Genomic DNA, 23597 nt, shown 5'->3' with positions numbered 1-23597 from the left:
CGAAAAAAAAACTCTGTATCAATAAAAAAACAACAATCTACCTCGTTATTGAACAAATTCTACGAGCATATGCCACTTGGTAGAAGAATTGATAGCCTCATGAAAAATGTCATCTATTAACAAACCCGGATTGAGTGGAAACTTATTAAACATTGCATTTATCAAACATTAACTTATCAAACATTGCATTCTTAAGTAACAAACAATATAATATATAAAAGTTTATTGAAAAGCATTTCCTATAGGATTGTGAAACAATCTAAGATAACAGCGGCGATAATTTAATATAGGCCGTTAAAAAGCGTTTTCTAATTACAATTTGCTGTAGCAACGTTCTCTGAGAATCACAATAGGATTAAAAAATAATTTTTTATGAATAACCTGGCTGAGAAGAATAACTTAAAACTTTATAGTTTTTAAACAAAGTAGCCCTAGGTATTAGGAGGCCCTAGTAACATATACTTCCCCTAAATATTTTTTAGGACTATTTTTTTAAAAACTGAAAATTGTGCCCCTCCAATTTGAAACTCGTGTCGACGGCCATCAGTTTCTTTTTACCTTTATCTCGTTATCTTTTGTTCTTAGAGCTAATAATGTCTTTAAAGCAAAAGTCTCCAGTGGACGAAAATTGCAGTACAGTTGCATTAATTGAATGCCCATCTCCTCATAAAGCATGTTATTTTGCATAACTCTTAACTAGTGCTCTGTCTGACAGACAACTTTTGATTTTTTAGAATTAATATGTCCAAAATCTCTCTCTTGGTTTGCCAATACATTTGCAAAATTCAAGAACTCTACAAATGTATTAGCAATTTCTTTTTAATAAACTGACTATATGAGAGGCGCAGTTGAATCCTGTACACCCAGCAAGTTTAACGGTAGATAAGAAATCAGATCTCTTTGGGGGAAAGGTATTGATATGAAACTTGTTGACACGTTTGTCTAAAATGGTGGCTGCGTCAAATATTGCTGCACATTTACAATAAAAAAAAGTACCTCACCGACTTGAGCCAATGCTAAAACACCGCGCTCAAATATCATTCTATTATCTGTAAATGAAATTCATTCACAGTAAATAGAATATATAATTAAACATGCAAATAATAAATACATGCATTTTATAATGCATCATAATATGATAATGTCCAGAGACGTAAAGAAAATAAAGGCTAAGACCAAGACCAAGATCAAGACGTTTTAATTAAATATCAAGACTAAGACCAAGACAGTTAAATGAGCCTCAGGACATCTCGGGGCCTATAATATAAGACTATAAATTATATGTTTTTATAAAGAACATATAGTTTATAGTCTTAATAAATACAGTAAAACACACGAATAGAATTTACATGGGCGAACCATATAATTTCTATGGAAATTCCATGGATAAACATAGAATTTCCATTCTAATGGAAATTCTATGTTCTGCTGAATTGTAGTTTTTCATTTTTTTTGGAATATTTGAATTTCCGTAAATTTAGTAAAAAATACTGTCTTTTAAGACTTTTTTTTGTAACTATATTATGGTCATCGAGCTTCTCAAAAAACAAACTCTCCGCTGTCTTGTAAAATACGTAGCGTATTTTTTTTTATTTTGTATGAATCACATTTTATTCTCTGTATTGCGTCTAAGAGTTCAGTTAAAGTAGAAGAAGTAATATTGCTAGAGTTTATGTGATTGACCTTTATTTGCTAGTATGTCTATTGAATATTCCCTTGATTTACAAGCTACTTCAGAGAACTCTGTACTTAAATGATTGTGATGTTTAAGTGAATATTTATTGAAACTATTTATTTTTATTTTTGATATTTAATTGGCTGCTGCAGAATTTTAACAATAGCAGCCCATAACTTGCTAGGGTTTCTATTGAAGAATTTTATAGTTTTACGCAAGTATATTATATTGTTAGTAAATATCTTCTAATCAGATGCATTTTTAGGTTCAAAGTTCGGATTTTTAGTTTCAGAAAGATTTTTATTAATCTGAGTTTAATATCAGAAAAAAAATTTTAAATGTTACCTTTTAACCTGGAGGCTGAACAAGTGCAAAATGGCATAGGTGCATAGCAATTGCAAAAACTGGGATGAGTGCTGACTGGCATTTGCGCAAATTGGCATAAGTGCGCCAAAAAAGTTTGCAAAAATTGGCATGGGTGCGAACTGACTTAAGTGTAAACTAGCATAATTGCAAAGCAATTTCAAAAAATGGCATAAGTTCGAACTGGCAAAAGTGCGTATTGGCATAAGTGCGCCAAAAGAATTTACAAACATTGGCATAAGTGCAAACTGAAATAAATATGAACTGGAATAAGTACAAATAGGCAGAAGTGCTCCAATTAAATTTGCAAGTATTGGCATAAGCGCGAATTGGCATAAGTGTGAACTGGTACAAGTGTAAATTGGCACATGTATGGAATTCTATTCTAATGTTTTAAAAATATTTTGGGGCTTTTATGCCAGTTTTTTCAAATTCTTTTGAGGCACAGACCAGTTCACATATATACCATTTTATGCTTTGCATTTATGTAGATATGAAACAATACAGAACCAAGAATGAAAACTTGCGGTTAACTCCTGTTTTACCGTAAGGTTACGTGCTTGGTTCCGTATTGTTTCATATCTACATTAATGATTTTCTTGACAATATTACACCTGAAGTGGCACTATTCGCTGGCAACTTTATACTCCTATTTTGAAAAAAAGTCATCACTTTTTGATTGCTAAGAACATCTTGAATCTGATCTCAATTTTGTAACAAATTAAGGCATGCAGTGGCTTATGAACTTTAACTCAATCAAAACACAGTTGTTTACTACAAACAGTAGTATAACATTATATATATATACATATATATATATATATATATATATATATATATATATATATATATATATATATATATATATATATATATATATATGTATATATATATATATATATATATATATATATATATATATATGATAGATCGTATATATATGATTGTATGAAAAAACTTTTATATGGAAGTTTCATGCCTAACGTCATTATCAGCCATATATTACAAAATTAAAAATTAAACGTTAAAATTACAATTAGAATTACGGTGGCATGAGTTTTAATAACTCCATGGAAACAAAGTTTTAAAGGTTTTAAAAGTATAACGTGGCGTAAACGTGACTTTAACCAACCCGGATCAATCTTCGGTATCAAATAAGGAAATAAAAAATTTATTTTTGTCCCTACACATTGAGATCATTTCACTCCTTATATTAAGTATCTCCTTTATACATCATATTTTGAAACTTCTCGTTCAAATAGAGGTTGCAAACTCTTGGTGCTGGGTTGTATGGTTTGAATTGTTTATCAATCCTCCATCTGACAAAAGGTGCAAAGTTTTTTTCTTTTAATTTCCATATTTCTTTCGACAACTCTGTATCATTCTTAAATCTTATCGCATTAAAGAATTATAAGTGGTTTGCATACCGAACTTTAAAAGATGTTTCCCTGAGTCCAAAATACACTTTTTCTTTGTATTCCGGATTGTTTGAATAATTGGTGACCTGATAAACAATGTTGTTGAAAAGGCAATCATTGTTTATTGGACATTTGGATTTGTCAATGCAGTTACATTTCATATCATTAATTTTTGCCTCCTTATGTAAAATGCTTTTACTGTGAAAGTTGATAATGGGTTTTATGTTTGGCATGCAGGAATAACTTACTTTGATTGTGTTTCTAATAAAAAATTTACGAAGTCTGTGGTTAGCTGGAAAGTGGAGGTCGATGAGCTCTGTTTTGAAACTTATTTATAATCAAATAAATTTCCTAAATATTGACACTTCAACAAACAAGAGTTTTGTTAATACTCTTTTGTTGACACTATTTTGTCATTATATATATGTAAGTTAAGGTTAAAAATTTTGTAATTTTTTTTCAAAAAATTATTTTTTGTGTCATAAATTGATGAACTTTTGCTTAAAAGTAATAAAAGTAGGTTTTATACTGAAAAAGGTCACCCACGACGAAATTTTGAAAATTGTGTAAGTAGTATTTCCAGGCAGAAGCATTATGAATTTCTAAAACCTAAAATTTTATTGAAACTTATGGAACTTTATAGAATTTTCTGGACTGTTCTGGATGTTTTTAGAAATCTCTGTAACTTTTTAGAATTTTCTGGGGTTAACCTCACATCAGGCTTATGTTGTGAGCAGACGCGTTTTATACCGAAGCATTTTTTTTTTTTTTTTTTGAGGAGAATAAAAGCAAATATATATTAAATTTATCTAAAAAATATCTTATTAATTAGTTATTATATTTTATTAAGCGGAAATCTAAAATTGACAAATAATAGAATTGACGAGGTACTTAAAGAAGCAAGTAAATCTGAAGAAAGATGTGAAATGCTAGAAAAAGTGAGCGGAAAAATAAAAGCTGAGTTAAAAAAAATCAACGATAGAATAAAAAATTGAGAACATATAAATAAAGATATTGAAGAAAGTTTAAATATCATGCAGGAAATTCAAGAAAAAAAAGTGAACTGGAAAAAATGATAAAAAGTAAAAATAATAACGTTATCGATGATGGAGGTAAAAAAAAAATTAAGACAGTTGGAGGACAGACTAAGAAGAAAAAATATTCGGATTGATGGAGTTATCGAAAATAAACTTGAAAATTGGGATGATACTGAAAGAGAAGTTCAAAATTTGTTCGAGAGTAATCTACGTCTTGCAATATCAAGAGCTCACAGAACGGAAAAAAATGAAGAAAACAAGACCAGAACCATAGTTGTCAAATTACTTCACTATAAGGACGAAGTAAAGGTTTTACAGGCAGCAAATAAACTCAAAGGACAGGAATCTATGTAAATGAAGGTTTTTCCAGCGAAACACGTGAAGTAAGAAAAAAATTACTAAACAAGATGAAAGAATGGTAAGTATTCTGTTATTATTTAGGATAAACTCATTGTAAAAGAGTTTAGGAGAAAGCAAACCAGCGCTTAATCACATTTTCTACTTTTAACTTTTAAGTAAACACATTTTATTATACTTAATAAAATAAATACGTTATTATTCATTATTATTTTTTTTTTATTTGATACATTTATCCTTACAATGAGTCAAAACACTATTTTCCAAAACACTGAATTTAAATCAATTCTAAATAAAAAAACAATATTATTAAATAAAGATTCTGATCCTAATATCAACTATTATAAAGAACAAATGATAAATTTCAATCCAATTTACTATGATATAGAATCGGAAAACCTTATTGAATGCTTGGATATTAATTCGTTCTCACTTTTACACTTCAACATAAGAAGCTTACAAAAATTTTTTGAATTATTCAAGCAGTTTTTGTATAAAAGCAAAATTAATTTTAAAGTTATTTGTCTTAGCGAAACTTGGCGTCACGATGGTAATATTAAAAATGATTCAAATTATCAGTTACAAAATTATAAAGCAATTCATCAGTTTAGAAACTCTGAGAAAACAGGTGGGGGATTATGTATTTTTATAAATAACTTATTGTCCTATGAATGTAAAAAAGAGTTATGCTTAACCACAAGCAATTATGAGTCGTTGCGCATTGAAATCGCAAACAAAGCCTTAAAAATATTGTCTTCGTTATATACAGGCCACCTTCTGGAACAATAAAACTTTTTTGAAGATTACGTCGAAAAGATATTTAAAACCGAATCAAGATCAAATAAAAGCGTGTACCTCGTGGGCGATGTTAACCTCAACTTTCTTGAGTATGACGCAAATAAAAAAATAAAAAACATTTTCAAGTGTATTTCCAGCATAGTTACATTCCACTAATTAATAAACCCACTCGAATTACCAAAGAAAGTGCTACTGCAATTGATCAAATAATCACTAATGAATTTATAAATACCAAAATTAAAACAGGAATATTTGAACCTGACATTTCTGACCACTTTCCAATATTTATAGTATCACAAAAGTGCGATAATATTAGTGTCACAAAAGTGCGATAATATTAGTGTCACAAAAGTGCGATAATATTAGCGTCACAAAAGTGCGATAATATTAGTGTCACAAAAGTGCGATAATATTAGTGTCACAAAAGTGCGATAATATTCGTATCACAAAAGTGCGATAATATTAGTGTTACAAAAGTGCGATAATATTAGTGTCACAAAAGTGCGATAATATTCGTGTCACAAAAGTGCGATAATATTCGTGTCACAAAAGTGCGATAATATTCGTGTCACAAAAGTGCGATAATATTCGTGTCACTAAAGTGCGATAATATTGGTGCCCAAAAAATGAAAAGAACAACTAAAGTAATCAATGAAACTAATATAAACTATTTTCATAACCAATTATCTTTTATAAATTGGAATCATCTTTTAAAAATTACAAACTTTAATTAAGCATTTGATATGTTCCTTAACAAGTTTCAAAAATATTATAACAAAGTTTTTCCAGAGACTATGTTTTCCAGAGAATTTGTCAAAACAAAAACGCTATTAAATCCTTAGATAACAAAGGGTACTCTAAAGTCGTCCAAAAAAAAACAACGTTTATATAATAAATTTATTGAAAAAAAAACACTTGAAAATGAAACCAAGTATAAAAACTATAAACGTCTTTTTGAATCAATTTTAAGACGTTCTAAAAAATAATATTATTCTGAACAGTTAAGTAAACAGAAAAATGAAACGCAAAAGATCTGGAACATAATTAAAGAAGTAATTGGAAAATCTTGATCGTAATAGCCTTCCAATCAATCTTAAATCAAATAATGAACTTATTACAGATAAATCTTTAATTGCAGAACAATTTAATCACTACTTTGTTAACCCAGCCGGCACACAACGTTGTATTAACGTTGTATTTACGTTTGATTTTATGTTAGTATAACGTTGCCTGTTCGGCAAAATGGAAAGGTTTTGTAATGTAAAATCCTTACGTTAGATTTTAACGTTAAACTAACGTAAAATTCTAATGTTTGATTAACGTTGTACTAACGTAAATTTAAGTTGGAAAAATATTGGCGTTATATATTAACGTAAAATATTAATTGTAATTGTGTTTAATATTTAATGTAAATATACTATTATATTCATATAACCCTGCCGAAGCCTATGGCTTCGTGTCATGGTTATTATATAAATATAACCGTATATAAACGTATTATATACATTTAATGTTAATATACCGTATATATAACAAAAAATGTTTTACACAATTACAATCAATATTCAACGTTAATATAAGGGTTTTTAACCCCTTAACAAGGCGTTAAAAAAACAGTTTCGGGGATACTCAAACTAAAAATACAATAAATGTTTTTAAAGACTTTTTTTAAAGATATATTATGTATTCTTTTGTATATTATATAGCATATATAATAAATTTACAAAAAAACTCAAAATTAATAATTGTTCAACAATTGCTTGCTTCCTCAATTAATTTTTTTTTTTGCTTCCATTTACAAATGGTGAGAACTTTAAGATGCTTCTTATTTGACCTTTTATTTGTGCTTCCGTCGAAGACTCGTGCATTAGCAAGATGACTTCTAAAATACAACATGGGATACTGTTAATGGGATGTTAAAAAAAACAGTTAAAAATACATTTTTCATATAACTGACTATTTGTTTGATTTTCTCTTAACGCTAACGTTCAAGATTCAAGACTAAGATATATCTAAGTATACAAAACATATGTAAGGAAGAAAAGATAGATAGAACAATATTGACATATTATTAACGTACCAATTATTGCTTTACACAACTTTTTATCTTCGAATGATAGCTTCTTTATATCACCACGATGCTTACCTTTCATATTGAACTTAGCCATAACATCATGCTCCATAATTCTATAAAAACGTGACAACAAATAATAAATCAAAAATAACAAGGAATTATACTGCAATTCCAGCAAACTTATTGAAATAACTTTAAACACACATTAGAGTAATAATTCACAAAGTATAATTACGCAAGGTTACTTTTTTTTAAATGTTTTTTATTCAAAGCTTCATCGAAATGAAGTTGAAACTTGTATGGGAGAACCTAAATAAATGGGATAATTTAAAAGTTGATAATTTATATATTGAAAATTGTTTGATAACCATTAACTCTGGCACTACGATGCACTCCTCACATTAAAACAAAAAAATTGGTTCCGCCAAGATGAATGTGCTATTAATTCCCATAAATGGCACAACTCTATTGTTGTTTAGCCAATGTTATGTTTAGACTATAATAGAAATAATGATTTGGTCTGTTGAATGGTTGAGTTTAAAATATCTTACCACAAGTGTTTGGACCAACCAACCTTAAATACTTGTATACAAATTTGATTTTGTTCCATTCAATAAGGGTCCCATTCATTAAGGTTATGCCCATACATTAATATTAGATTGTTTGTTTTTCTAAATTACTATCCTTCTGTTAGATTTTTCTATAACACTTACTCATAATTTAAACGATTTGATTATCCAGAGCTAAACAAAAATACATACCTGACCATATCATTTTTAGTATTTTCTTTAACAGTTTTTCCACCTGCTTTCTTGAGGTGACATAGCTAAAACATAAAGAGAGGTCGAGTGAAAAGTGCATGTTTGAATGAGACAAAATTGTTAAACGAAAAATACAAGACTGTGAAAAACTCTAAAGAATGTGAATGGCTATCCATCACTAAGATAGTTCTCAATTTATAAGTAGGAATTTACTTTTTACACCATATTCTAGTAAAATGTGAGAGCAGTTTAAATAGGTTCATAAAGAAAACAATGAACTTAAATACCATTCTATCTAACAGACAAACTTTAAAATAGAAATTATAAATACAAATAACCAATTTACTGTATTCACTGTTGTCTTTTAATCTGGTTTCAAGTTCATAAAATTCATCAAGGGACTCAATCTTTTTGAAAATGGTTACGTTTACATTTTCTGACGTTTTATTGTAACATTTGCAACAGTTTTTCTCAAGAAGCAATTGAAGTACTAGTTTTTGGAATTCTAAAAAAAATCACCTCTTCAAGTTTAATAAAATATTGAATATAAAACTAGAATATATTAAAATATATAAATAGACCTTTTTGGCAAAAAAAAAAAATGTTACAGCATAATTTTTTTTTTTAATTTTAAAACTTATTTTGAAGTTTGACATTTTAATTACTTTAAAATGTTTAATTGTAAAAGATTTAATTTGTATTTTATAATCTTTATTTAAATTTTTCAGTTGAATTGTTAATAAATGTTTTATATAGAAAAGATTTAAACAATTATCAACTAAAGTATAAGTAAACCAAAATGAATTTTGGTTTCTATTTATTCATTTTAGATTTTAGATTTGTTGCTTATTTAAGTATTTTTTTACAAATAGAAAAAGTTTTATGATTGTCAAACATTTAATTTTTCACCTATTACTTCAACTTCAAGTTCAATTTTTAGTTGAAGACGCCATTAGTTTAATGTTCCATTAGTAATTGTTACTATACTAATAGTTTCGATTCTATAAATCTGTAAAATAGATGTTAGCTCAACTTAGCACACGATATTTTTTGGTAAAATATGTAGTTTTAAAGTCAACAGAGAATTTATATTGAGTATAGATTGCCATGGAACGGGTTGTTGAATTTTATTATAACTTTTAGTCTTATCATGTACATCTTGACATTATCACCAATCAATAATTCCCCATTTTAAGATGCGCTTATTTCTAGTACGATTGAATAAGACTTCGTTATCATTATATACAAAAAGACAGTAATATTAATATCATACCTCCAGTATCCATTGGAAATTTCTGGTTCAAAAGCTTGCCTGAATCTTTTCTTACTGATTTTGTTTTCGAAGAAGGTAGAGGATTATCTGAAGATGAACAGGGGAGCGATAATAAAGACCTTCAGATAAACCTTGAGATGGGCCGCACAGTGATCTGGCCGAATAACTAGATGTACGTTTTAATGGATAATGAGATGCACCAGATAAACAAGGTAGAGGTTCATAAGAATCTGGAGATTCTGAATGATGATGATGAACAGGTGAATACTGTATTGGTAAAGGAGATTGTGGAGGTGGATGTGATATAATACATGAACTTACCTTTTTAGCTTTCTTTATCACTTCCATTATTGAAAATGTTGGTTTGCTTGGAACACTTTTACCTAAACACAGAATAATGAAAAAAATTAAAATAATAAGCAAGGTTTTTTACAGTTTAAATTATGGTCAAGCATATGTATATGAAATTGTAATGTAAATTATGGTATGGTTATTTTATAAAAGAAAACAACAGAAAACAGACAATAATGAATTTTTTGACAAAAATGATAAAAAAAAGTCGCCACAACTGAAATATACCTTTAGAAAAGTCAAATTCTTCAAATTTCTTTTTTTTTACATCGCTTTCTGAAGAACTTGTATGCATAAGAAATTCATGGCACACACTCTCCTCACACACTCTCCTCACACACTCTCCTCACACACTCTCCTCACCTATAACGAATCACAAAAATAGAAAACAATATATTTGTGAACTTACACATTTAATCCAATGTTCTGATTGAAAAATATTATTTCATTACTGACCTTCAATAACAACTTCTTTTAAATCATACTTTTTCCAGGTATCTTTATTCGGGTTAATTGACTTTTTATTTTTAACATTAACCCCATTTGGCCACCATAGCAACATTAGTTCTTCGTCAATCCATCTCTTTGGCACAACTGTCTTTTGTTCTGCAAAAGCATCATTTTCCAAAAATCACATTTTTGCCTTTTTTAAATTGCGTTTTTGAGTCATTTTTACTAAAATGAATAAAACAAAATATTATTATAGCTGATTCCCTTCATGACATTACCCATCGCATATTATTAAGTACACAAAAAAAGTTTTTACAAATTAAGTTTAAATAAAGATTATTCATTTATGAAAGATGTCCATGACTTTACTATTATTAAAAATTCAAATGTTATGCTTTTCATGAAATATTCGTCTTTAAAGAAATATACAAAAAGCAAAAAAAAAGTTATACACATACAAACATACAAATATTAGTAATACTTGTACATTTATATACTTATAAAGTATACATGTATATGTATAAATGTTATACAGAATATTTAGATATATAAATATAAAAAAAAATTATTTAATTTAACAAACAATAAAAAATGAAAATGATGAAACACATTTTTAAAGAAATAACAAGACACATTTTTATTTCAATGAATAGGATGTACAGCTAAAAAGTTACCTAAATTAATTAATTTTAAAATGTCAAAAACAAAAACTAAAACAAATATTTAAAACTTATGCTAAAACAAGATTATGTAATAAAGGCATTATGACAAAACCTTCTTTGTGTAGAAGACAAAGTGCTTTTCTTAAAAAAGAACACTTTTCAACATTTTTTCTTCTTGAAATATTGTCAAAGTTTTTAACATAAACAATTTGAAAAAGCTTGGAGCCACATAGTTCGACAAAAAGGCTTTTAAAATGTTGTTTCTTAATAATATCGCACTCATACGTATCATCTACATTGACCTCCTTTATTTTCGCAAAATTACCAGACTGCAGTAGATACCATGAATCTTTATCACTGTTTGAAATTTTTGCTACAATATGCTTTTGGGTTATCCCACTCATTGCTAAACTTTCTAACTCTCGTGTACGCTTGAAAATCTGCGATAAAGGACTTTGAGCCTTTTTTACATATTTTTTTACAACTTGTAAGTAGTTTTCAAATGGAAAGCTGGAAATATTATCTAAAGAAGTAGAGAATTTTTTGCTATCTTCCCAAAGATGTGTTAGACAGTGAACATTATAAACGGTAAATATAGGACCAAACAAATCAACGCAAGTAGAAACAAAATACTGTAAAAGATCTTTTGCAAAACCAGAAAAGTTGTTGCGGATTTCAAAACATTCATCAAGAAATATTCGCATTGCAAGAGAAAAAGTAAGAAAATGCTTATAGCTTTCAGAGGGCAGTACATCTTTCAATGCTAAACAACCAGTGTACAACAGAAATTGTCGATACTCTGTTGCTTTCCATTTTCTTAAATCTCCTAAGCCACGTGGTTGTCTTACAAAATCAGTAGGCATTTTCCCACTGTATTCTTCGAGCTTTGTGGATATTTTCCTCAGTTGTGCTGGACACAATTTCTGGTTTCGCGGACCCTCCTTGTATGCTAACAAAATTCGTTTAGTAACACCTTGACAGGCAAGATGCATGTAGTCTAAGGGAAACTCTGTAACACATTTAATTCCTTTTTCAGCTAGTATTGATCTTTCAATTTGATGAGTACCAATATACACTTCATTTTTGAATGAATCATCATCTCTTGAAATACAATCAACATCATAAAAGAGTCTTTCTAAAATGTTCGTAAGTCCGTTTAACTTCACAGCGCTCGCAATCGTGGTAACTGCGATGAGATTTAATACCCTTTAAGAACTGCCTTGCAGGGGCATCACACACAAACGCAGAAATTTTTATATCCAGCACTTTGCCGTTGTACTGAAAACCACTTGCCAATAATAACTCATACTCATGCAGAAAATTGTATAAAAAATCATCACGATTATTTGGCTTGTTATCACCAACAAATATTGCTACAATAAAAGGTGTCACTTTATCAAACATACATAATATAGGCCAAACCTGTGTATTTGATGACTTGAACAAGGGAAGTCCATCTACATTGACAACTAGAGAAATTGTATTCGACTCAAATCTATAATGCTGGTTGACTGCTAAAGTTCTTGATATGCCGTTTGAAATACCAAGGTAAACATATTCACCTCCACATTTTAACTCACTTGGGACATTCCTAGGAGTATTTAAAATTGTCCTTGACCATTTTGGTAAATCAACATGATGACCATACTGGTGTAAAATGGTTAACAGTTCATCACTTGCATTTCTAGTTATGCTGTGTTTTAAAATCCATTTGGCAATCTCTGTAACACGTATTTCATCATTTAGATCTTCATTATCATCACTCATAAGAACCTCGGAGTCTAAATCAGAACTCTCAGTTCCAGGAGTGTCTTTATGATCATACACACAAAAAAAGTCGTTATAGTTCTCATTTTCAATGTTTTGGAAATCAACTTCATTAATATTGGATTTGACATACAATGAGTTGTCAATTTCTTCGTTTACAAGTAGATTGTTTAAGGCTTGATTACTTTGACGCCATTCCCTTAAGTATTGATTTTTCGCTTGTTTATTCATTTTTATTATTCTGAAACAAACCTAAATTTTAGTAGTTTTGACAATAACAAGATGATAATAAAAACTGAACATAATAAAAAAATAAAAAATAAGAAAACCTAAATTTTTATTAATAAAAAAAAGGTAACTACATTTATTTAAAGTAAGTTTTTTACTTGCTTGCTTATTAATCTCATACAGTTAAATGTTTCTATCATATTTAAAATCATACAGCTAAACGTTTTTATAATAATTAAAATCATACAGTTAAATTTTTGTATAATAATTAAAATCATACAGTTGAATGTTTGTATCATAATTAAAATCATACAGTTAATAGTCTAATGAAATAGTAATAATTAACAGTATTAATTGCGCTGAAAACAATTTCTGGAAAGACAGTAAAAACGCTTGCTTGTGTTTATTAACTATGGTTATAAAGGATAAAATAAAAACTAGCTTAAAACAAAATCTAAAAATAAAAATATTTCAGGTTTTCCAAGAATGAAATTGTAATAATGAATACCCAAATAGAAATGTTACATCATTGTTTGAACATTTCAAATAATTGGATACAAAATTTTATTGATGAAATTCAAAAAATTAAAATTTGAACAAATTTACTGATATCGAGCTAAGTATTTATAATTTACCTGAAAACTAGTAGATTCAGAAATAGTTGTACATAATAATTAAGGAATAAAAAATTGTTCAATATCATAATAAAACATTCTATAACATAAAAAAAACCTGTTCTATAATTTATAGAACAGGTTTTGACAACAATAAAAAATCAAATCAAACCTTTATAATCGACATTTCACTACCTTTTATTAAATTTCACTACCTTTTATTAAATTTATTACCTTTTATTATTATCAGCAATTCAAAGTTTTTACTACTTGTATGCTGTTTATTTAAAAATATTTTTTCAAAATTCCTCGATTGTCTTTTAAGAGACAATTAAAACCTATAAACTTGGTTAATTACCTTCGAACTAAACTTATTTCATATCTTCTCTTACGCCATCTTTAAGAAGAAAAATAAGCAAAAAATTTTTTATACTTAGCAGAACAACCTTGTTCTGCTAACAATAAAAAGATATAGAAGATATTAACGCACGTTAATATTTTTTTTGTTTTTTTACGTAGTCTTTTCATTAGCTCAACATTAGAATGTTACGTTAATAATTCTTTGTTTTTTTAACGTTGTGTCAACGTAAGCTCAACGTTAGAATATTACGTTAAAAAGATTACGTTTACACAACGCTAGATTAACGTTAAGTAACGTAAAATGCAATTTTAACATAAATACAACGTAAATACAACATTGTGTGCCGGCTGGGAATGTAGGTTCAAACTTAGCATCAAAAATAGAAAACACAAAAGTAATATTCGAATTACATTATGGTATATTCTAATAATACAATTACATTGGTATTATTAGAATTTAAAAATCTTTTTTAAATTCTAATAATACCAATGTAATGGACAATAATGAACTTACGGAAAGAGAACTGTTGGATGCAATGTTTTTGTTAAAACCTAAAAAATTTTAGGGTATGATGATATTAGTAGTCGCGTCATTATAAAATTAATAAAATATATAACTATTCCACTATTGCACATTTTTAATCTATCTTTAAAACAAGGCGTTTGTCCTGAAAGACTTAAAATTGCAAATGTTGTACCAATTTTCAAATCTGGTGATGTTTCAAACGTTGTAAACTATAGGCCGATCTCATATCTTCCTTGTTTCTCAAAAATACTAGAAAGAGTTATGTGCAATAGACTTTATTCCTTTCTAAATAGTAATAACACTCTTTTTAACAAACAATTCGGATTTAAGTCAAAAAACTCCACTGACCATGCCATTATTCAGCTTATTTATGACATACTCAAAGTGTTTGATGAAAAAAAATATACAGTAGGAGTTTTTATAGGTCTCAATAAAGCGTTTGACACAGTTGATCATAACATTCTTCTAGCTAAACTAAAACATTATGGCATGAAAAAATCAAACAATGATTGGTTTAAAAGTTACTTAACAAATAGAAAACAATAAATATCGTATAAGGAAGGAAATTCAAAATATACGACAGTCACATGCGGTGTTCCTCAAGGATCAATACTTGGACCACTACTCTTTCTTGTTTATATAAATTTACATAAGTTTTCTAATATTTTAACTTCAATTTTATTCGCCGATGACACAAACTTGTTTTACTCTAATAGTAACATCGAATTCTTATTTGAAACAGTCAATAAGGAACTCACAAATTTAACTGAATGGTTCAAGTCGAATAAACTATCATTAAATATAATTAAAACCAAACACACTCTTTTTCATAAACTCCACGAAAAAAAGTTATTCCATTAAAACTTCACTATCTTTGTATTGATAATTCTATTATAAAAAGAGAGCACTCGTGCGCGTTCTTAGGAGTATTTCTAGACGAAAATCTTTCATGGCGTGAACACATAAGTATAATAGAAAACAAAATATCAAAAAATATTGGCTTATTATATAAAGCTAAAAGGTTTTTAAACCAAAACTGTTTAAAAATCATATACTTTTCTTTTTTTCACAGCTACCTTAATTATGGGAGCAACCAAGATAAAAAAAACTACTCAGTTGACAAAAACATGCTATACGAATTATTTCAAACGTAAACAGTTTAGCGCCCTCAAAAGATTTATTTAATAAACTAAATATACTCAATTTTATTCAACTAAACATTTATCAGATACTTAATTTTATGTATAAAATTGATAATAAAATGATACCTACTAATATTTATTACCTTTTTAACAAAATAAATCATGTTTACTCTACTAGATTTTCAAATCATAGCTACATTCAACCCAAAACCTATTATACGGCCACCAAATTCTTTATTGCAAATAGAGGACCCAAGTTATGGAATTTTAAATTTAATACCAAAACTACTGCTTTTTTTTATAAATTTTAAATAAAACTTAAACAAAAACTTCTTACTATTGACAATGAATTAAGTTATTTCTAAAAAAATTTTTATTTTTTATTTTTTTAATTTTATCTTTATCTTCTTTTTCATTATTTTCTGGTTTTTATTGTCCTTATGCGAACAAGCCACCTGGTTTGCTTTTTTCTGTTTTTAATATATTTGATATCCATAGCACATCATTCCACACCAGCACGGGGCAGTAGCTCTTTTGACTAAGAGCGATGGCTTGTGGCCTATGGTGACTAATGTGTGCATTCGATCAATTGAAATCCATTCTGTAGGTCTTACGTCTGGCTCTGATGTGCTAGCCCATAAGCGCAAGGAGTGAGTGTGTTTAGCTTTCTATTCACCCGATTTGAAAGTGAACGAAAACATAACGAGACCAGACGAGACGACCAAACGATACATACTAATGCACTACACCATCACACCTGTAGACATCAACAGTCTCTAAAATCAGTATATCAAATATTTGTTCTGTATTATATAATTTTGTTCCTAATCTTTTTTTTTGACCTTATCCTTGTAAATTTATTCAGATTTGTGTTATTACGTGTGAATGAGACCGCATATTTGTGAGAAGCAAAAGAGCGCGAAAAAAAAAAAATAAAAAAATAAAAAAAATTTTTCACAAAATTACGTATTAGCGTATTTTTAAAACAAATGTATACTTGGTTTGTATGTACTGAACTATACCACTAGATAAGTTTAGACATATCACAATCTCATAAGGTTTTTTGTTTCTTTTTTGTTTCTATCTAGTTTTCTTGATCTGACGTCGCTAAGTTAGTTTGTTGTGGTTTGCACTATACAGTGTTCACTAACATTCATTAGGTCGTTTTGTCAACAATATTGTTTTTAAACGTTACGTTTTTCAGTGGTTATAAGCTATTAGTATAAAATCGCATTTATTGTCTCATCTGTTTATTTTTTTCACTATTCTCTGCCTACTGATTATATGTCTGTATTTTTTTATCTCTGGCCAATCATTTTTTAATTTATCTGAGTCTGTTTTGTGTGATAGCTTTTGTCTCTACTTATCAGGCAAGATTTATATTTCTCATACTATTGGAGTCACCAGATTTTCTACCATATTTTCAACTAACTACTTTTATACTAACGACAAACATTCTGAGTTTCGATGATTATGAGTGATATTTACGTATTATATTTTTAAGACACATTTCAGCCATAAAAGAAACGGTAAGTTACTCATAATTATTAATTTCTATTTTCTATTTGCTTTGTGTTATTTCTATACATTAAATTGTTTATTTTTATACATACGCATACATGCATGTGTACACGTTTGTCTTTTCTAATGTAAGTGTACATGATATTTATATGTATCAACATATTTGCTTATATTTACACCACGCGCATCCCTTACCACCCTCATGAGATCTCTAAGAATGTTGGAGCTGTATTAAAAACTGGGATAGGGATTGGGATTTTTGGCTTTTGTAGTGCAGTCCTGTTATATTGCAATATTGACTAGCATGACGTAGAGTGCAGGCGGTGAGATCTGTTGCAAGGACACGCCCCTGACGAGTGGCGTTAGTGCAGGTCTCGGGCTCTCCGAAACGTCATTGGTGATCGCAGTGCATTCCTGAGGAGGGGGATCACCATTATGCACTACTTAATTCTGATTGGTTACCATGGCACCAACATTTTTTTACCTCTTACACCCACGTATTATAGCGCTTTGTGAGCTTTATATTATGAATTTGTTACATTAATGACATTTATATACTTTTATCTCACACAGGTGATTATCAGTTTTCAGTTGGTTATCTAGAGTTTAGACCATATATAGTAGCACATTTACTAGCCTATTTTTTCTTTTTATATTGCTCGTACTTATATTTTTTATCATTTTACTTTATATTTTGTTATCTACTTATTTTATTGTTTTTGTATGGTGCGATAATTTTAGCCATGGTTGCCTTTAATGAACCAGCGGATCGATATTGACTTGTTTACTCATAGACCATTGTTTTATCATTTGTTTAGTATGACTAGAGCGTGAGTTATTGTTCACCTAGTCCCTGAGTCCTAAAATTTTCTTCCTCCTACAAAATAGTCTTTACATTCATTTATGATTCTCACCCAATGACATCATCTACAATCTACTTCTATTTTCACATCTCCCAGATCTACGTGACTGGACGGCTCCGTTGGTCACTTTTTGCGACCATTGTGTCGCATAAACAAACAAATTTATTCTTTGTGGCTGGTGAGCCCCGACTTCTTCCAATGTACACTACAACGACAAAACGGACATTAGGCTATCCCGCTGGATGTGGTTACAGCGCTCAATAACCTAATGGCTACGCTAACACTCACGCACACGTTCATTCGGAAGCTCCACAATGCACGTCGGATCAGCGCTCGCTGACTATGTGCTCGGATCTAAAATCTCACTCCATAGCACATCATTCCACACCAGCACGGGGCAGTAGCTCTTTTGACTAAGAGCGATGGCTTGTGGCCTATGGTGACTAATGTGTGCATTCGATCAATTGAAATCCATTCTGTAGGTCTTACGTCTGGCTCTGATGTGCTAGCCCATAAGCGCAAGGAGTGAGTGTGTTTAGCTTTCTATTCACCCGATTTGAAAGTGAACGAAAACATAACGAGACCAGACGAGACGACCAAACGATACATACTAATGCACTACACCATCACACCTGTAGACATCAACAGTCTCTAAAATCAGTATATCAAATATTTGTTCTTTGTTGCATATGTTCAACACTCAGAGTGACTAGAGCGTTAGTTGTTCCTCCCCATACCCCCTTATCGTTTATTCTTCGTTTTTCTACTTCACGAAAGTCTTGCCACACATTTTATATTTTCTTATGATTTTTATTTTTTATTCAATGACACCACCTACAATCTGTTTTTATTTTCACATCTCCCAGGTCTACGTAACTGGACGGCTCCGTTGGTCACTTTTTGCGACCATTGTGTCGCATAAACAAACAAATTTAATACCGACATCAAAACTACTGCTTTTTTTTATAAATTTTAAATAAAACTTAAACAAAAACTTCTTACTATTGACAATGAATTAAGTTATTTCTAAAAAAATTTTTATTTTTTATTTTTTTAATTTTATCTTTATCTTCTTTTTCATTATTTTCTGGTTTTTATTTTCTTTATTTGTCCTTATGCGAACAAGCCACCTGGTTTGCTTTTTTCTGTTTTTAATATATTTGATATCCTATTAATAATTATTGATTAACAATCAAATAAATTATTTCAAGGAATAGTTCTTTTTATAACTTTATTTCAAATCAGCTCTTATATATAATTTTGTTTTGTTTTGTTTTTTGTACACCTTGAGGTTTTTATTTTCTTTTATTAAATTGTGTCATACTTTTTGGGTTTTTTTTGTTTGTTTTTTTTGTTTTTTGGTTTTTGTTAATTTAATAAAATATATTTCAATTAATTTTTAACGGTATAATAAAATGTTTATCTTATAAAATTACTGCTTTATAATGTAAAAATACGATGTAAACTGAGGGGCTTAGTGATACGACTATTTTTGTCTTCTTTTTGCCCCGGCCATGTAATTATTTATTTATACATTTTGGTATTGTAGCATTTTTTAAACGGCGAAATATATACATATAAAAAAAAAAATTAGCAAGATTTATACTTTACAAACTGTCTGGTTGAGCAACGCTAATAGTTGTATATCTGTATTTGAAAGATGGTAGTCAAGTAATTTAGAAGTACAATAGCGCAAGTATTTATTATTATTGCTTTTTAGAAGTATATTCAAATATTATCTTCAATTATAATATCCATTATAAAAAAGTGCTTCCATAACTTAAAGAAACAAAGCAATCTGAATGAAAAATCTTGTACGATTTCATGAGTCACGTATGAAGAGAAAAACTGTTTTTAGTAGAAGAACAATCACTGGAAGATAAAAGCATAATACCACTTAAAATCCAAAATGTTGATTGCTCTCTGTTTCTGGGAGAAACCATCAAGTTAGATGAGAACGCATAAAGCCAATTGAGAAAGAAGTAATAAGTTTATGGTGAAAAGAAATTAAATTTTTTACATTTATTGATTCAAGTCGTACAGGCAAAACTGGATCATGTGCTGAAGACGTACAATAAGTATGTAAAAGAAAATGCGATCTATTGAATTAAGTTTTTGACATCACTAAAATAGATGATCAATATCTCTGCATTGTAGACAAAAGATTGTATCATCTTCAGATTGAAAGCAATAGACAGGTCGGGTATTCAAATAGAAGTCTGCTATAAATCCAAAAGAAGAAAAATGTCCTTGATGCTTACTTCAAAAACAGTAACGGCAACAGCAACAATATCAACTTTCGAATCCGAGTCTGAGGCAGATATCAAAAGTCTGAATATTTAGAATATCAACCTATAAGTACCAGCACGAACTACAGCAAAACCAAAACTGCAATCAAATTAATAAAATCTTCAAAGTTATCAACCAGCAAAGCAGCAACCATTTGTTGAAATCTCAAGGTGGGATCAACATTCAGATACATTCATAGCCTGGTATATTTAGATTGATAATTAGAGAGGCTTTTAAACAAATGAAGAAAACACTACATTTAAAAAGCTGGTTACTGCACTTTGATGGTAAAAGTATTAGTCACCAAGAATATCAGGTGTTAGTGTGGAATATTAAACAATGGGAAGTTAAGGTACAAGCACGAGATCTACCAGACGGAAAAGCATATTCTGTTGTTAAAGATATAACAGCTATTCTCGATGAATACAATTTATGGAAGTGTATAAAGATGATTGTAGCGGACATTACAAATGTAAACATTGGAAAAAGGGAATGGGGTTGTCAGTCAATTACCAAGACGTTCATCTCTTTCAGGTGATTACTGACCATTGGTTTACTGACCAAATGTACAATACAGATGATTATTGGAAGCTATCAAGCTGCTTGCACGGTCACGAAAAAGCGTCAAACAAAAAGTTTTGGAATCTCAGAACAAATCTGTATGAAGAATGAGCAATCAAGTGTCTTTAAGAGAAACTTGATTGCTCGTTTTTGACATCGGTAAATAGAAAGAGAATATCTAGCCTTAATTTAATTTGTCTAAAAAAGCATAATAATTTTATAATACGCATTAATTAAATGAACACAACATTTTTTTGATTTGTATAGTAGCTTTTTGTGCTTGTAGAATTGTTATTAAGGTTTGTAATTATATATTGTTTTATATTTGTATAAAATGTCGTAACCATTCTAATATAATTGTATTTTCAAGTTTTTAGGGGCTTTTTCGTAATTATTAATAATATTATCGCAAAGTGTTTTATTATGATTATCTGGGGGTAATTTGACATATGTTGCTTGTTTTATCAGCAAAAACTAAAATATTAGGGTTTGATTTTCTATTATTAATTTGAGTTCTTTTTGAAAATCATTGTTAAAATTTCGAAATTTTATTGTTTTAATCAAGTGTAGTAAAGTTTTCTAGGTTGGCAAATAATGGTGCGTTTTTAAAATTAATTGACAAACATGTCCCTCTCTCGATCAAATTGCAAAAAAATTTTTAACAGAAACACTATTAAAGTAAGCTATAGCTGTACAAAAAATATTGAAAGAATTATAAAACGCCATAATTTTGCATTGAATATTAAAGATGAATATCTAAAAGAAAAAATACTGAAAATTGTAATTGCAAACAAAAAATTAAGTGCCCTATGAACGGTAAATAGTTATCAAAAAATATTATTTACAAATGCATTGTTTCCTCGCAAAACAACCCTAATAAATAAAGTATATTGGCTTAAACGAAGGCGAATGAAAAAAGAAAAACAAACAATTTTTCAAACATATAAAATACTCAAAAGAGACAATGCTGTCAAAACGTAATTGGCAACTAAAAATAAAAAAATTTTAATTTTAAATTAAACTGGTCTATTATAAAAACTGCGCCTGCCAATATAAATACTTCCAAAAAATGTATACTGTGTTTACAAGAATAATTTGAAATTGTTAATCATTTGGATCAAGAAATTTTACTAAACAATAAATCTGAAGTAATTTCTAAATGTTTACATGAAAATAAGTACCTTATTACAAAAAGAAATCCGAGACTAAAATTATCCTAATTTTAAAGAATTTTTTTTACGATTAATTATTTAATTTTAATGTAGTTGATGCAACTTCCTGGTTACAAAATAACTACAGTTATTACATAAATAATTAAAACATTTCCTAAGTTCCTGTGAAATATTTTTTCTTTCTTATGAGCCTACTGATGACGAAACAAATTGTTGAAAAAGATTAGATAAGTGTTTTTACTAATTTATACATGTATATATATACATATATATATATATATATATATATATATATATATATATATATATATATATATATATATATATATATATATATATATATATATATATATATATATATATATACATATATATATAATGAATTTAGGTTTAAACAAGTTGGAAGTTAAAGAAAAAGAAATAGTAGCTATTTTTTGTAACCTGTGATTTCTAATTATTGTAAAATTAATGACGATGATGATTGAAAAAGTTGTTAAATAACATTTTCATTAAAAGACGAAACAGCAAGGCTATTATTAGTTGTGTAACTTAAATAGCAAGGCTATTTAAGTCACACAACTATGGAACAGTTATTATCAAATTGTTAAAAAAAAAAAACTCTAAAATAATATATTTTTTAATGTTGTTACATTCTTATATTTGGGATACATTCATGTATCTTATTTTTTTTAACTTATTGAAAGCTTTATTTTCAGTTGATTGTTTACAATAGTTCTACAATCAACATAAACTAATTAAAATCAACACATTAAACTGTATAAACTGTAAAAAACAATACAAACAAACATACATACCGCGAGTTAGAAAAAAAATGTATTAAAAATAGTTTACATAGGATTACAAATGAATTAAAAATAATTTACATAAGATTAAAAAGAATTTACATAGGATAAAAATAATTTACATAGGATTACAAATGTATTAAAAATAATTTACATAGAAAAAAATGTATTAAAAACAATTTACATATAAATGTCAATAAATTCAACATATTGGTTATTTTTTGACGTAAAAAATAAAAAAATAAAAAAAATTATTTTTGACAGATTTTACAAAAACAAGATTTTCCATACCATCTTTAAATATTTTTTTTGAACATCTTAGACAATTTATTGACATAGTTTCATTGTCTAAGGATTTCCATAGTGAGATTGCTCTATATAAGTTACTTTTTATGAACTTATTTTGGAGACTATGGGTGGGAGTATTAATCTTTTACAACAGCGAAGACTTAACGTCAGTGATATTTTGAAAAAAAGATTTAACAAAAATTCTGGATTTAAACCATTTATAGATTTAAAAACTTCATTTAAT

At 28.5% G+C, this 23597-nt stretch overlaps 1 protein-coding gene across 5 annotated transcripts; it reads right to left on the bottom strand.

Annotated features, from left to right (window-relative positions):
• Window positions 1-7298: 7298 nt before the first annotated feature.
• On the bottom strand, window positions 7299-14323 carry LOC136079784 (uncharacterized). Of its 5 annotated transcripts, none has more exons than XR_010638221.1 (8): window positions 14187-14323; window positions 10564-10782; window positions 10336-10470; window positions 10078-10139; window positions 8830-8988; window positions 8484-8548; window positions 7729-7835; window positions 7299-7530 (listed from the first exon to the last, which is right to left on the bottom strand). XR_010638221.1 is itself a non-coding variant. In XM_065796161.1 (4 exons), the coding sequence occupies exons 3-4, from the start codon at window positions 10400-10402 to the stop codon at window positions 9808-9810; spliced, it is 399 nt and encodes a 132-aa protein (XP_065652233.1). In that variant the 5' UTR covers window positions 10403-10470; window positions 10564-10782; window positions 14187-14322; the 3' UTR covers window positions 9294-9807. The 5 variants fall into 5 exon arrangements, 1 of the variants encoding a protein (XP_065652233.1); XR_010638218.1 differs by having other exon boundaries at window positions 9757-10139; window positions 14187-14322; XR_010638219.1 differs by having other exon boundaries at window positions 9757-10139; window positions 14063-14191.
• Between the last annotated feature and the right edge of the window lie 9274 nt (window positions 14324-23597).

Source organism: Hydra vulgaris, chromosome 04, assembly GCF_038396675.1.
Source record: "Hydra vulgaris chromosome 04, alternate assembly HydraT2T_AEP".
NCBI classification, from domain to species: Eukaryota; Metazoa; Cnidaria; class Hydrozoa; order Anthoathecata; family Hydridae; genus Hydra; species Hydra vulgaris.
The sequence above is the reverse complement of the archived record's forward strand: the minus strand, read 5'-3'. Positions and strand labels throughout refer to the sequence as shown.